The sequence below is a fragment of the Clavelina lepadiformis genome, chromosome 2 (assembly GCF_947623445.1).
Source record: "Clavelina lepadiformis chromosome 2, kaClaLepa1.1, whole genome shotgun sequence".
Classification (NCBI taxonomy): Eukaryota; Metazoa; Chordata; class Ascidiacea; order Aplousobranchia; family Clavelinidae; genus Clavelina; species Clavelina lepadiformis.
In genome coordinates, this window is record NC_135241.1 from 4,976,445 (window position 1) to 4,991,594 (window position 15,150).

A 15,150-nucleotide genomic window follows, 5' to 3' on the forward strand; every position below is an offset into this window, starting at 1 on the left:
TGATTCAGTTTGGGATAAGAAATAGATTTCAGATATATGTTTCAAAGTTTACAACGATATAAAATTTTTGTCAGGTTTTCGGCAGTAAAGTGACGCAAAACATACATCTCTGAGCACTATAGGTTTACCGAGCCAGCCCAGCAAGTATAACTCAAGTATTGTATATAGGCTAGCAGGAAGAAGGCTTTACGTAAGTGTTACATCACGCAACTGAAACAAGAGAGGGCTACAAATGCGACCCGCAGGAAAAGAAAATATCACGTGTACATGTTTATTTCATTATTAGCAAAACATACAAAACAACGATAGAAATTATTAGGATATATCTGATAAGGCGTATCTGATTATAGATATTCTGTTTTAAGATGATAACACATGTTCAAAGGAGATAAACACTGTACATGTTTTATAAGTTAAAGTTTCCTTTCCGTTTAAATTTCAGGTCATTTTGAAACGCTAAATTCTTCTCAAAATCAACATTAAGTAATCTTTTTTCAGCCAGGGCAAGTATTTTTGTGCGGTGTTACTGCTCATCTAAAGTCATGTAGAGAGAACATCTTTTTGAATCCGTTTCCAAGCCTGGAATCTGGATTGTGTTTTTTTGAACAACTAACGTATCGTCATTTCCTGGTCTGCTGATTACACGATCATGATCTTTCTTGCTGTCGGAAGATTGGATAGAACCAGTGATATCAATATCGGGAGAATAGATTGATTTGCGGGCCTCAGTTAGATAATTTGTTTGTGCTTCTTCTTCTCCTTCCACCATGACACTTGTAAATGTCCAGCTGCTAGTATCCTTGAGAAGAGCTGACCAGCGTGGACTTGTTTTTTTATCTGTTGCTTCTGTTGGCGCTGGACAGTTGTCATCTTTCTTAAAGGATACATCTAAATTCTTTCGAGACTCTGGTTTGTTAATCTTGGTGTTATTGATCAATTGGCCGTCAACAACCTGGCTTGCTGTTGCGCTTGACTTTTCAAATTTGCTCTCTAAAGTAGAACGATCTGACTCTTCATTTCTTTCTGATCCCTTAGAGCTCTCATCTGATTCTCTATCATCTTGTATAGCCCCAGTTACAGTTTTGATCACTTCCATATTCTCATACAATGGATCAACTAAATTCACTTTCTCATTTTCATCAGAACTAGATGATGAGCTGCTGGATGTTGTGGAAGAGGATTCGTGAGGACTTTGCCTATCTCCAGCATTGTGACGTTTTCTAGAAAAAGGCGCTGGACTTATCGACTGTGAACGCTTCACGCGCTTCGGCCTTTTCTTTGATCGAGGTTGTACTTCGATAGATTTCATGTCGACGAATGTTGAAGAGTCCATTGTATTATTATCTTCATCTTTCGTTGCGGTAGAAGTTGGTGATTCTTCTTGCGGATTTTCTTCTGAGCAAAGCTTTTCCGAGTCAGGCTGTAAAGACGGTGAATCACGTTCTGATGCGCAACTACTTTTGTTGTCATTATCTGGAGGACTCTTGGATGGAATAGTCGCGATAGAGTCGTTCATTTTGTCTTCCAGTTCCATTCTGGTACTGGGTTTAGGATAATTAGGACCTAGTTTAACGTCCAGATTAGAAGAATGTGTTGAAACTGATTCAATCGGATCGATATTGTATTTATCTTTTTTAGATTTTTTTCTAAATTTTGACAGCCATGAGGAAAATGAAGATTTCTTTTTCTCTTTTTTCTTCTCTGTTGCAAGCTGTGGGTTATCTATGGCAACCGAATCATTTCCAGACGCAAGAGGTATGTCAGCCCGTGTATCTTTAGATTCACGATCTTGCTTCTCTTCATCATGGGAGTTATTTGGAAGTTGGTCGTCTTTTTCAGCGATCGGTAAGACTGCTTCATGCCTGCTTACGGAACCGCCTTGGTTCTTCGAAGGACTGGAAAAATCCTTGTCGGTGTCGGAAGTATCTGACAATTCAGGCTTGCCATCGGGCTTTCCCCAGTTCTTGGTCAACTTAACATAAGCGCTTGATTTTGTATTTTGCAAAGGCGTATTAGAAGCGCTGCCTCGCTCAGAATCTGAATTATTGAGCTCATCAGCTTCATGGGGATTTTCATTTCCATTTTCTATATCATCAAGAGATGACTGCTTTAACTTTTTCTTGGCAAGGGAAACTTCGATAAAATTCATCACGCGTTGAGGTTTAGCAGAAATCAAATCATCTACACCTCTACCGGGAGTTTCACTCGATAAGTCTGTGGAAGTTTCTGGATTTTCTTCGTCCTCAACGCTAGAGTTCTTGTGGCTTGCGAAGGGCGTAAGTTCGTAGATGTGAGCCGAACTTGCGTCCTTGTCCATAAATGTTGGTACAAGATTTTGGTCTTTAACTTCTTCACCAGTTGAATCATCAACAGCTTCCTGAACGTCATAGTTCGTTGCATGTTTATCTTCATCCAACGTAATGAACATTGCAGGAACGTGAACCACCACCTCCTGGAACGATGATTCTTCATTCTTTCCTTGAGTGGTTTCGGCGCTCTCTGTGATCTTCTTGCTGCTGCGTCGAGTTGGTATTGGAGTCAGTTCATAAAGGTTGCTTGTCCTTATCTCTTTTTTAGATAGTTGCATCTCGACAACACCTACAACGCAAAACAAATGTAAATTGCTATATAACTTAAGAAATTCGAAAAAATAAAATTTTTCACGTTGGCATGGTGAAGTTAGAGATATTTGTTAGCAATTTCTTAGCGCTATATACAACCAACCTTGATTTTGTGCGGAACCTCCAAATGCAAAGAAACTCGGCTTCTGGACCTGCAGAATAATCTATTGGCGTTTATGACTGATTATGTCATGTATAAGTAGAATTTAGATTCAATATTTTGTGCCTAGCATATAAAAATATAAGAATAAAGTAGCAAATAATTTCACCTGTCTCCGGTAGAGATGCGCTATCTTGCAGTGAAAGATTATCAAAGATAAAATAAGCGCAATCAAGGCAAAGAAGGCAAGAATTAGCTTTGTCAAGTTTATCAGCAGAAGCTGATTTTCCTGAAAATAAAACAAACTGAGCATAAGGAACATATCTGATAAAAATTGTTAGAGTTTTCAGTCATTTTAATACTATAACAGCTAAGCAAAAAGCAGTAAAACATAAAATAACGGCTAAACATATAGTATTTAACTAACCGTGCTATTCAGCGAAGCCGCATGAACTGATCCAATGATAACCAAAGCAATTGCAAATAAGATCCCACAAATGTGAAGGACAAAATGGGTGCAAACCTAAAATTCATCATCTTTGGGATGAAATATAGCAGCAACACAAAAAGGAATCTTTTCTTTTTTCCAGACACCGGTATTATTGTATTTAAAATCACAAAGGGATAAAAAGCAAGCCATGTTACTTGTCTCAAAAGTAAGATCTTGGACCTTTACTTACCAAACAGAAAGTAAAAGAGCGAATGCTAAGTATAATGGAAAAGAATCCTGGCAGGACAATCTGTTAAAAATTAACACAAACTTTAAAATAAAAAAATACTTCTATCATGGTATCATTTCTAACATTAAAATTCTAATTTAAATTCAATGCTTATGCTTTAACACACTGTGAAAATCCTAGACTAAATGTAATTAATACATTTATGCCGATTATTATATATGAGTAAGTTACTAATAAATGTTTTAGAAAGACTAAACACACATTTGAGTTTGAACTTCTGTTGTGGGAATAACTTTAACTTTTTAATTGCTCATAATCTAGCTGCATAAAAATATCGATATCCAGTCTACATATGTCATTTAAAATGTATTTTTAGGCTCGATGTACAAAATACTGTAAAATTGCCGAGGAAAGTATTAAATGTACGAATTCAGTACCAGGACTATACAGTATTCAGATTGTTCGAGGACTATACAAAATAAGTACAATGTACTGCGAAAAACTAATCAAATTCGAAGTTTTAAACACAAAAAACATGCTTCAAAAATAACACAAAACATATACCCATATTCCACACCAAATGCCCTCTCCAGGAATTAATGAGTGAAAAGAACAGCCATTTGATGCGCCTATCACCACCAATGCAATTCCAAGTCCGATGCAGGTAGCGCCCAAAAGAACTACAATAACCTGATTTGTTCAAAAACAAAATATCTTATGGTTATAAATCATACCGTAAGTTTTACTATGATTTTTAGTATGTGGCCTAATATTTATTAAATTCGCCCAGTGATTTTTCACGTCAAATTCTGCCTGTTTTGTCCTTCCCGCTTACACGAATAGTCAAATGTAATCAACATTTGCTTTTCAAACTTGTAACAAAATCAACTCTCTTAACTGGTGTGGAATAAAAATAACATTATTTCCCATCATCATAATCAAAACACCGGCCTTTCTTGAAACACCCAAAACTTAGAATACAACCTTTTGCTTATAAAACCCAATCATCACAACGCCACCAACTATGATAAAGTGGCGAGATTAAAAATCTGGGGCGGAATTGTGGGTAATGACATAAACCGTATATATTCGTGCATTGAAAACTTTTAAAAGCAAGAAAAAAAGTCAGAGGTGGGATATCGGCAAAATATTAAAATGCAAAGTCACACGTTGTGCACAAGAATGGCGTTATGAATAAAGCGACATGAAGAAAATACATCTATAAAACATATCACAGCGCAGTGTTATAGACAAACCCGCATGTTGGCAAGGTAACTACACGAAGACATACAAAACGTGAAATTTGGGACAATATGACATGCCTCATGCAAGCAAGTCAATATACCGCCTAATCAGTAGCTAGGTTATAAATATAACACTTAAAAGCAGTACTTACGCCCAAAGCGTACAACACAATTTTTTGCCAATGACCGGTTTTCCCTTTTTTGCCCCGCTTTTCCGTGTCGTTTGTTTCTAACGGCACAGCTTTCAAATCTAAGATTTATGCAAAGACACTATAAAAATAGTAATTTGTTTAAAAATTTTTTCTCCATTTTTCCATAAATGGAATAGATTGAAACTAAAATTGCTCGAAAACCAAAAAATTTGCATTTGCAATATAGAAAAATATGATTTTATAAGCAACGGTTATATGACGTACCTTGGCTGTATTGCACAGTATAAATCTATGGATAAAATGTTGTAAAAGTTAGTTAATGTTAACAAAGCATAGGTCACACTGTCGATCTAATGAAGTAACAGCTGTCATGTAATTTCACTTTTACCTCTCTTCGATAGAGATATGCTAATTTGCAAAAGCAAAAAAGCAGAGTGGAAATCAACAAAATCAGTGCTACACCTGAAAGGATTGCCATGAGCAGTTTTAACACCATGAATTGACTTTTCTGAAAAGTAAAAATAGCTTTAACAAAATTCACAACAACGCACATGTTAACCCTATTTACACTAGGCTTGGCTTCTCCCGCACACAGTCACAGAAAAACGTGGTGTACAGTTGCATTGTTTGCTGTAGAAACTTGAAATTTGGTGACTTTTCCTTAAAAATGTTCAGCTATCTGTCCATGTTTGTTTGATAAAGTTGGAGTTTGTAATTTTTGAGATATTGTCATATTTTCATAATTTTTCTCTCTCTCCGCATTGAAGCGAATCGTTTTCGTTTACTCATTTACGCACCAATAACTCGACTAACTATTCTCTTGCGTTCTCTTCTCGCGGTCAGCTGGTTTTCTGCACAGCGGGGGCGCGGCGTAACAAGAAAAATTTCTATAAATGTATCACTTGTGGAAATACTTAATTTACACTAAATTCACTTCCTTTTGCTTAACAATTATGATGTATACAGGAAGCCAGATGTTTTTGCTACAAACCTGTCAAAATTCGATCAGTTTACGACGTATAGTTTTCGAGTAATTAACGATTGAAAATTTGTGTGCGGTTTCGGCCACACCTCGTGAAAATGGCAAAGTCGCGAGCCCGGTATGGAATATGGATAGCGTTAAAAGACAGGTTTTTTGTTCACTCTTTCCGGGCATGTAAGATATTAAAATTCACTTGCCCGCATGAAGTGTTTTTTCTCAGTTCACTCATATACATTGGATCTGCGCTGCAATGCAAAAATTATTACTATACGGCGGATTCTTTCATTTTGAAAAACACTTCCGAGCAAACTGATTGTTAACACTGTATAAATCTTTTTTTATACTATTATTGCACAAAGCATCTGTTTCTACTGCAACGTTTTCTCTTAACAACAGTCAGCGATGTAGATTAAAAGGCTCAACCGAAATTAAGGAAGCTTGCATAGTGGTCAACTATGCAATGGACAAAGTAGCCTGCAGTTTGACTGCTGACCTCGTGCGTAACCAACAGCTTTAACAATACAGGTACCTCCATGCTTTGGTCCAGTGCCATTTCCGCACGACGCAAACGGTGGCAAACGGTGGCAAACGGTGGCAAACGGTGGCAAACGGTGGCAAAGAACGTTTAATAATGGTCAAATACGGAGTTGCAACTGCAAGCAATGCAGTAATAAATTACCCAGAAAAAAGGTTTTAATTTTTACTTCATCAATTTAGTCTGCAAGTGTAAATGCAGAGTTTTATGAAGCAAAGTGCCATAGCGTGCAGATAGAAACGATGTCCTGGCGATAACATTTGGTCAACAAGAGACAACGATCGTTGTCAATTTATTATAACGGTCTGCCAAACCGCGTTCTCCCTTAAATTTTGCTGTTGGGGAACAGGCTATAGTTATGTATGGATACGTTTTTGACCGTTGTATTGGAAGCTTTAATAAGCTTTTATAAGGAACAAAAACGTTCTTTGCCGGCCGGGCAAGTAATAAAGTCTTGCAGTTACTTGCTCGCTGCAAAATCTATCAAAATCGTCTCGAACGACCGTAGAAGTCGAACCCTGGTCGAATTTGTGACAGAAATAAAAATTTATTATAACTTCCAGAAAGCTACATACAGTAACATATCTCAAAATTCCAATTACCGTGGTCAAAAAAGACGCGTGAACTGATTCAATGATAACCAAAGCAGCCGCAAAAAGTATCCCGCACATTTGGAAAGCAAGATGAAAACAAACCTGTTTAAGCAAACATGTCAAAAGTACAACTTAGCAAAAAATAATCTGGCGATGAAACACTTTTAAAAAGTATTTAGGTAAGTAAGTTTCACAAAATAAACAGAAAAAGAATTGAGAGCAGTTTACGTCATATAGTGCCAACAAAAAGTTTTGGTCAAACTCACCAAACAAAATCCGGCCGTCCGGATACTTAGAATAATGGAAAAGAATCCAGCCAATGCAATCTGTTGAACATTTTCCGTAAATAGTAAAGTCTTAACTAAAATCATGCTTATGATTATATTGGTAAGTCTAGCAACAGCAAGGTGAAGTGGAAAATACGTTTGAAGTTTTAACCGATGTAGCGGTTGCGTAAGATGAACGCAAATGCTTTTAGGGCCAAAATGTGCATCCCCTTGACATCCTGGTTAAGCAATGCACTGGCTTGCACTAACCCTATTGCAATGCAGTAATTATCCATTAATCAAGGTATTACATATGGGATACGTGAAATAAACAGGTAATCGATATATAATGTCTAAGCTAATGATGCATTGTGCTTTAATCACGGAGGATGTTATTGGTTTATCTCATATCTACGTATACCTTAGCGAAGTTAAGGATGAAGGCAAGCGTACGAGTTTTCAAGGTCCAGGATTATCGAGACTTGTACGGTATTCTATGTTTTATAGTTTTGTATATATACGCTTTCAACCAATCCTATAACTTACAGGCAGAGACTCCAAGGCCTTGTAACGGTTTTTGTAACCAAGAGTTTGTACAAATAATACTCTTAACGACAATTGAAAAACTTACCCAAAAGCCACACCAAATGCCTTCTCCAAACGTTACTGCTTGGATACTCAAATCATCATTTGTCAATTGTATGTCAAGTATTGCAACTGCCAGTCCAATGCAAACGGCGCCCAAAAACATCACCAAAACCTTTGTAGAAATTAAGGTCACAATAACATGGTACGAGTGAAAAGGCTTCTTTTATCAAATCAACAGGTGTCATAATATCTTTGCTGGCCTTATGCAACTTGACAAGATCATGTATTTGTTGGAAATTGGTATATCGCAAAATAATTCAGTTACATAACAAGTATAATTACAGTTTCAAAAAAATATACACTAAAACATAAACTATAAAGGTTGCAGATATGTATCGAAACGGCATGTCATTATGTTGCAATGCAAGCACATAGATATCCTGTTTAGGATGTACACTATGTATCGACTAAAACAGAATAATGCTACTTAGTAGTACTTACGCCCAATACGAACAAAACGATTTTTCCCCACCGATCAGGTGTTTCATCTGGTGCATTTTCAAGAACTGAAAATTTTAAGGACTCATACTGATTAATGTTTGTACAACAAAATAAAATTTCGACAATCGGTAAAATATTACGCTTGGCAAGATTGAAATACTAGTCTGGATTGTCCGCGTGAATTATTGAATTAACTCACCTTGAACGTTATGCAAAGTTTGATTCTGTAAAGCAAATTTTAAAATTTACTGAAGGTTAAACAAAACATAGGTCACCTCAAAACTAACCAAGTAGCAAAGAAAGTAAATAAGATGCAAAAACTTTCTCCTTGCCTTCCTCGGGTAAATACACGCAAACTTGCAATAGCGGAATAACAGGATTAAAATCAGTAAAATAAGTGCTACAGCGGCAAACGCAACCGTGACCCTACGCAGCACAAGTGCAGTTGCATATTGAATACTTACGCCAAAAACGAAAGGAGCATTTCGGTGCAAAGGTTGAGTTTTCTTTCTTGAATCATTTTCTTCGTTGGCGGGTCCATCCATAACCTTCGGTGTTTCTATGCCTTCATTAAATTATTGATACAAAAGTTTCGTAGAATGCTTTTGAGAAGTTTTTATTCTGTCTTCAAAAAATGCTTCTTTTCACACAGTTATACCTGCGTTATACTTTCTGAAACTAAGGTAGAAGCGTAGTTACCACGCAGTTGATAAAGTGATGTCGTTTCCTTTTTCTGCATTACACCTACGTAAAATCTATTCAAACAGCACACGTGAGCTGAAAAAGAAAACTAATCAAATTTATCATACTTTGTTGGTGAATAGGCTGGCACTGCCACGATTACGTCGTCTGACAGTTAAAAGATTGACGTGAGGATAATATTGGGGTTAAAGATTTTCATTTCGCCGTTTTTTGGACAGAACCTATTTCCTGACCATGAATAATAACGTTTTTCAATTTGTCCTTCATCTTATGTTAGAAATGTGTTCTTCAGGAAGTTATGAGTGTAAAAAAGTATGTACAAAGCAAGTCTTGAAACGAAATACATGTTTGTGGTCAAATCGTGTTGGGATGATCTTTTCAGCCATAACGGATTTGGAAAGCGTTAATAAATCACATGATAACTCTAGCGGAAATCGAAAACAGTTTTGCAGTGATCGCGATTTGTAATGACTTATTCACCGTTTAGAACGTTGCTATTTACACTGAATAGTCGTTTAGATTTAAGCTATATCAGTGGCCGTTATCAACCTTTATCCACCACCTGTGGCCTACAGAAATATTTTAGTGGGCCACAAAGGTTTCAGAAATCCTGTAAGAATGAGAAAACATATATGACATTTGAACTCCAAAAGAATTATTACTATACTAATTTGTTGCTCGATTGCGGTCAATTGTTCCTGGTACAGCAGTATGAGCCCAAAACAGTTAAAGCATCAAAATTACGTATTAGATAATAGCCAGTCTTGCGCCATTTCCTATATCGTTTGCTTTTTATGTGTATTAATATTCGCGAGCATAATCTATTTGAACTGAAGTCGTTCGGTTAGACGTTAGAGAGTGTTCCCAAATGTTTCCAGCAGCCTGTATAATTACCACGTTTTTTGTTGCGTTTGCCTGTTTTGTAAACAAATATTTGAAAAATGTATTTGAAAACAAGTATATTTGAAAAATTGATTCAACATCTCAGAGGAAAGGTTAATAAGAATGTAAAACGATAACAATTTGTGGTAATTTGGGCTAGTAACAGGTTTAGATTTAATCCTTGTAAAATATTTCTATGCTTCATTAAATTTGTGTGAGATCCACAACCGAGAAAATTTGGGAACCACTGCTTTTTCGCCGACAATTATGAGCAACAGTCAATAGACTTATCAAACCAGTTCAACTTGCAATATAAAACTGTAGCTATCTGTTTTACTAATAGTTTTAAAGCAGGAATTCGTATAGCCCACGAAAAAACAGTCCCGTGAGCATTTGAAGTGTTTCCAGTTGGTATCACGGCCAAGCACCAATCCGTCATGCAGAGATCAATGTATGAGCAAACCGCTAACAAAAAAGAGAAATTGCTCAACTTAAGTATTTCTAATGATTACAGAACATGTAGTCTTTTCCGGTAATTTTAGTTCTAAACTTTTATACAGTAAAAATCTCTTTGACTTTAGCTTTAAATCAATAAAATCGGAAATAAAGTACATATTGCACCTGCTGAAGTCGTCCCAATGATAAGCCGTTGCGTTTATTATGTGGAGTTAGAATTTGACCACAAATTTCGTGCTCTCTGGATTTCGTGGCAGAGACTCAGATTTCATGCCACAACGTGTATAAACGATATAACGCGAGGTGTCGCGATCTTGCTCCAAATGACAAGAATTTATTTACACGAAATACTCTTTAACTTCAATAAGCAAGATAAGCAAGCTAAAACGTTTTCAGTGGACAGAAAAAAAATCTTAAGGCTGCTGTGCTATTGTCTCCACTTGCGCATGAAGAAGTGTCTTCCATTACTGTAGGGCCTGTTGCATTATTTTAATACAAAACACAAATAAATACGCTCATCGAAACAGGTCTAACTTAATAGAATATTTTATTGTAATAGAAATAATTACCTTATTATTGCTTTGTTTGTGAGACTAGTAAGGGAATCTCAATAATGTGCACAATTGTTATAAGTAAGCGGCAAAAAAGATTGATATAGGAAAAAGCGCTCAGACGTATATGAATAAGAAATACGTTTCAGATGCAAAGTCCGTGTTGACTAAGGTGTGGTTGATTCAGAAACTAAAATGTCGTGACTTTTGGTGTCTCCCACAACCTAAGTCCGACAGACAAAAGTCGCTGGATATTATGCAACAAAACATGATTTTTTATACATGAAAATGTAGGGAAAGGATGAAGCAGAACATTGAACGAAAATATTCATAAAATCTCACTAAATATGTCTATATAGAGAGCGGTGGAACTTATTCTATTTAAGTAAAATGGATAAGGTTTTTTCCATACTTTCCAAATCTTTCTTTGACAAAATTCAGCTGGGCTATGTATTGTCACCAGCATATAGGCTTGTTCTGTGAGTAGCAAAAACGAAGCCACTGAGGCATTGCAATTCTAAAGCTCATAATATATAAATATCATAGATAGTTCATGACGCCGACTTATGGACTAAGCTATATACCTAACTGCAAAAGTAAAAAACACTGCCAAATTTTCAGCAAAGTGTCCGTTTATAAGCCGTCTTTGTTGGTAGTACCAACAAACAAAACTGTAACCCCCACTCGACAACCGAATAGTAGTAGCTCTATACTTAAAACAATAATAGTATTAGTAATTGTAAATTTTTTTTAAAAATAATTGTCTGTTGCTCATCCCTTACATACTAAAAGGAAATGTGTAAAATAGGCTGCTTGAAAGATTATTTATGATCAAAAATCAGGTGAAAAGAGGATCTCCTCGGATATGTTTCCATGCCAGGAACTTCAACTGTCGGTTGTCGAACAAAAAGCAGCTCATCTTTTGAGGCACTGCTGACGTGTTCTTTTTGAACCACAAAATTCGAGGGTTCGACATAACTAGAGATGTCAACAATAGGAGAACGGACTGGGGCACTGGCCTCGGATCGATAATTTTTGTCTTCTTCTTCACTTCCTTCCACCATAACACTTGTGAAAGCCCAACTGCTTGTATCTTCAAGCAGAGCAGACCAGCGAGGATTTCTTTTCTGTTCCTCTGCTTTCTTTGGGGCGGAATATTTATCATCATTTTCGGGAAGATTATTATTTTTTTTGCAAGGTACTTCTGGTAGTACAGCATTCTCCATATTTTGCAATAAAGAATTGTCAAGTGGCTGATTGGGGAGAACAGTCTCTAATCTTTCGTCCTCATCCGAACTAGATGATGAGCTGCACGATGTTGAAGAGGACTGGTAAAGAGTTTGTTTATCTTCAGCTTTCCCGTTGGAGTGTGTGCCAGAGAAAGATGCCACTGCATTATTACCTTCACATTCTGTTGTAGGAAAATTAGACGGTTCCTTTTGAGTGTTTTGCTTTGAACTACAATTCGAATCTATGCTAGACTTTTTTCTTTTTTTTTTTAACTTCGACAGCCATGTGGAAAATGAAGACGTTTGTTGGTTTTTCTTCTTTTCGTCTTTAGATGTCGAGGTCTTGTGTTTGTATTCAGGAAGTACTACTGCACTCTCGTGGACACTATGTTCTATTTCTTCCTCACTGGATCCATTCGGAGATTGCTCAGCTTTTTCGGAAATTGTTATCACTTCGTTTAAACTACTACCAGAATATACTTCTATGCTTTTGTTTGGAGAAACGTTGTCGATGCCGTCGCTTTCCGCCGATGAGTTGCTAGATGATAAACCAGGTGAAGTCTCGCGTACGTTGGCTGTGTCAACTTTAAGCTCAACAAGATCAGCTTGGTTTTGACTGGTCGAATCATCGCTTCCTGCATCAATATCTTTCTTAATTTCATCGTCTTCTTCAGTTATGGAACACCCGGCTGACGCATGGATCTCAGCCTCTGTTGTGTGCTGCTTAGTTTCGACCTCTGTTTGGGGAGAGTCGTTGTCTTCTTTATCCTCTGTTTCAACAAATGACGGCACTTCGATGTCACCTATATCATAAAACGATTGTAAACTTCAATAACGTTAGAACCAAGCCCTTACCTGATTAAACTTTAAATACTGGATGACACGTAACTAACCTTCAAAACTTTGGTAACTTCCATGTGGACAACTTTTTTGTGCCTTGTACTGCAAAATAAAATTTTAAGCTACAACAGATAATTGTACTGGTTATAGTATAAAGTGTAGATGAACAAGTTAAGTCCTTAGAGTAAAAGGAAATAGTATTAATGTGATATATTTCAACTTCACCTTTCTATAGGAAGAGGATGCAATATCGCAAAGGTACAAAAGCACACATAATATGAGCAGAACAAGGGCAGCAATCGCAAAGTACACTATGATCATCGTCAGTTCCAGGAATTGGTTTGTCTGAAATATAAATAGGTCTGACACAAGAAACGCGAAGATGTATAGTAAGCTGGTTTATGTTCAATGATGATGGAAAGAATACAATAAACAAGTATTAAGTCTTTTTTACAAAAGTAACAATTAATTTCAATATCCGCGCTCGCAGCACAACCTTGCTGACGTCATTACCGTTGTCAATGATAAAGCATGAATGGAGGAAATGGTAATCAAAGCAATTGCAAATAGAATCCCGCAAGCATGGAATACCAAATGAGTACAAACCTGTTCAAACAAATAGATAAAAACATGTAACAAAACCATGATATCATGATTACAATAACAAACTACGACCGGTTTCCAAATAGGCATGACAACTCAGCATTCGAAGTATTGCATAACAATAAATTTAAGTAAGTGAACTAACTTTCTCATCTCTTGTATGAGTATACTTACCAAACAAAACTTAGGCGCGCAGATGCTTAGAACTATGGAAACAACTCCGGCGGCAACAATCTGTTGTAAACATGAATACTAAACTAGAATATCTTCGGCAAGAACGAAACTTTGATATAGTAGCAGTTTTGCCATCTTACGTGTGAAAAGTGAACGCTGTACATAATTACTCAACGGCGAAAATATATGTGCGTATTACATGTTTATAAATTGGTAACTTGATAGCAAAGTTTTTTTATATTTTAAATATTTATTCTGGATAACACTGAAATATTGTAATAATGTAGTTACGGTTATTCTTGTAAACTTTGCTTTGAATTTATACGTTTCTTTATGCGCAATCTGCTAAACAATTAACGAACGAAATGAATGATTTAAATGTATTTAAATTTATAATTTACTTGTTTATAACTGCGATTAAAGTGAAAGCCAAACTTACCCATACACCACACCAAATGCCTTCTCCAAGTGTAGTGGAGTAAAACGAACCGTTATTAGCTAAATGTGTGTCAACCAATACAATTCCCAGAAAAATACAGGCTCCACCAAGTAAAATGGTAAACGTCTAGTTAAAAGAAAACGAGATGAAATTACTCAAAAGTATAGAGACTTTGCAGAAATATATATCTTTTCATTGCAAAAGGCATATTTTACAAACATACTTAGTCGCAATGGGTAGTGCTTAATTACGAAAATTTTTCACTTCTAGATTTATTTACAACACATGAAATTCGACGTCAGACTCAACTAAATAAAAACTACAAGAAACAAGGCCATATAGTTAGTTCACTTACACCAATAACAAACAGAGTTATTCTGAGTCCAAGTCGAAGTTTTTTACTGGACGTAGTCTCTCCAGTATTTAGTCGGTCCATGTTCTACCTGGCAATTGTTCAAAATTTGTAATTTGGCTGCAAATGCACTGAAGTTCCTCCCGAAATTGCTTCGTATTATCAAAGTAGGACTATGTTCTCTCTGGCCGAGTGGTTGCAGCAGGTATAAACGTAAAATGTATCAAATAATATTGTGCGTTTCTCAAGCCGTTTCATTAAAACCTGTAACATTTCTTATAATGTCTGATCTTTTCACCAATTCACTTTTTACTGGTACCTGAGGTCTCAACTTTTCAAAACATGCTTGGTCTCAATTGTAACCGGTTTGCGATTTATCTCATTCAAGTGCACTACAATTCTATAGATAAAAACAAGAAGAGCATGACTGCAGGAATGACTGTTCTTCTGCCTCATAGTTAAGTATCTTGCTTTAGTTCGTGATAACGCCAGGAAATACTGCGCCAGAACAATTAAGCACACCCTCTCAGGCAACATAACAATGGATAGATTGCAAGAATATTTCGTCATTTCCCATCGCTTCCACTTTGTGATTCGGTTACAGATGGCAACTGCACTGGTCTAACTGAAACGGTTGCAACAGTAAATTGATTCGTATTA

The 15,150-nt window shown here is 36.4% G+C and overlaps 2 protein-coding genes across 2 annotated transcripts; both read right to left on the bottom strand.

Annotated features, from left to right (window-relative positions):
• Positions 1 to 257: 257 nt before the first annotated feature.
• Positions 258 to 8,815, bottom strand: LOC143446886 (uncharacterized). Its single transcript, XM_076946740.1, has 15 exons — positions 8,727 to 8,815; positions 8,462 to 8,486; positions 8,263 to 8,327; positions 7,805 to 7,933; positions 7,174 to 7,233; positions 6,917 to 7,009; positions 5,186 to 5,305; positions 5,062 to 5,086; positions 4,798 to 4,895; positions 3,966 to 4,091; positions 3,402 to 3,461; positions 3,149 to 3,244; positions 2,891 to 3,010; positions 2,725 to 2,773; positions 258 to 2,598 (listed from the first exon to the last, which is right to left on the bottom strand). The coding sequence occupies exons 1-15, from the start codon at positions 8,805 to 8,807 to the stop codon at positions 524 to 526; spliced, it is 3,222 nt and encodes a 1,073-aa protein (XP_076802855.1). The 5' UTR covers positions 8,808 to 8,815; the 3' UTR covers positions 258 to 523.
• Positions 8,816 to 10,772: 1,957 nt separating this feature from the next.
• LOC143447037 (uncharacterized) lies at positions 10,773 to 15,150 on the bottom strand. The gene is made up of 7 exons (XM_076946947.1): positions 14,494 to 15,150; positions 14,139 to 14,264; positions 13,700 to 13,759; positions 13,436 to 13,528; positions 13,148 to 13,267; positions 12,976 to 13,024; positions 10,773 to 12,885 (listed from the first exon to the last, which is right to left on the bottom strand). Exons 1-7 carry the CDS (start codon positions 14,572 to 14,574, stop codon positions 11,675 to 11,677), a joined length of 1,740 nt encoding a protein of 579 aa, XP_076803062.1. The 5' UTR covers positions 14,575 to 15,150; the 3' UTR covers positions 10,773 to 11,674.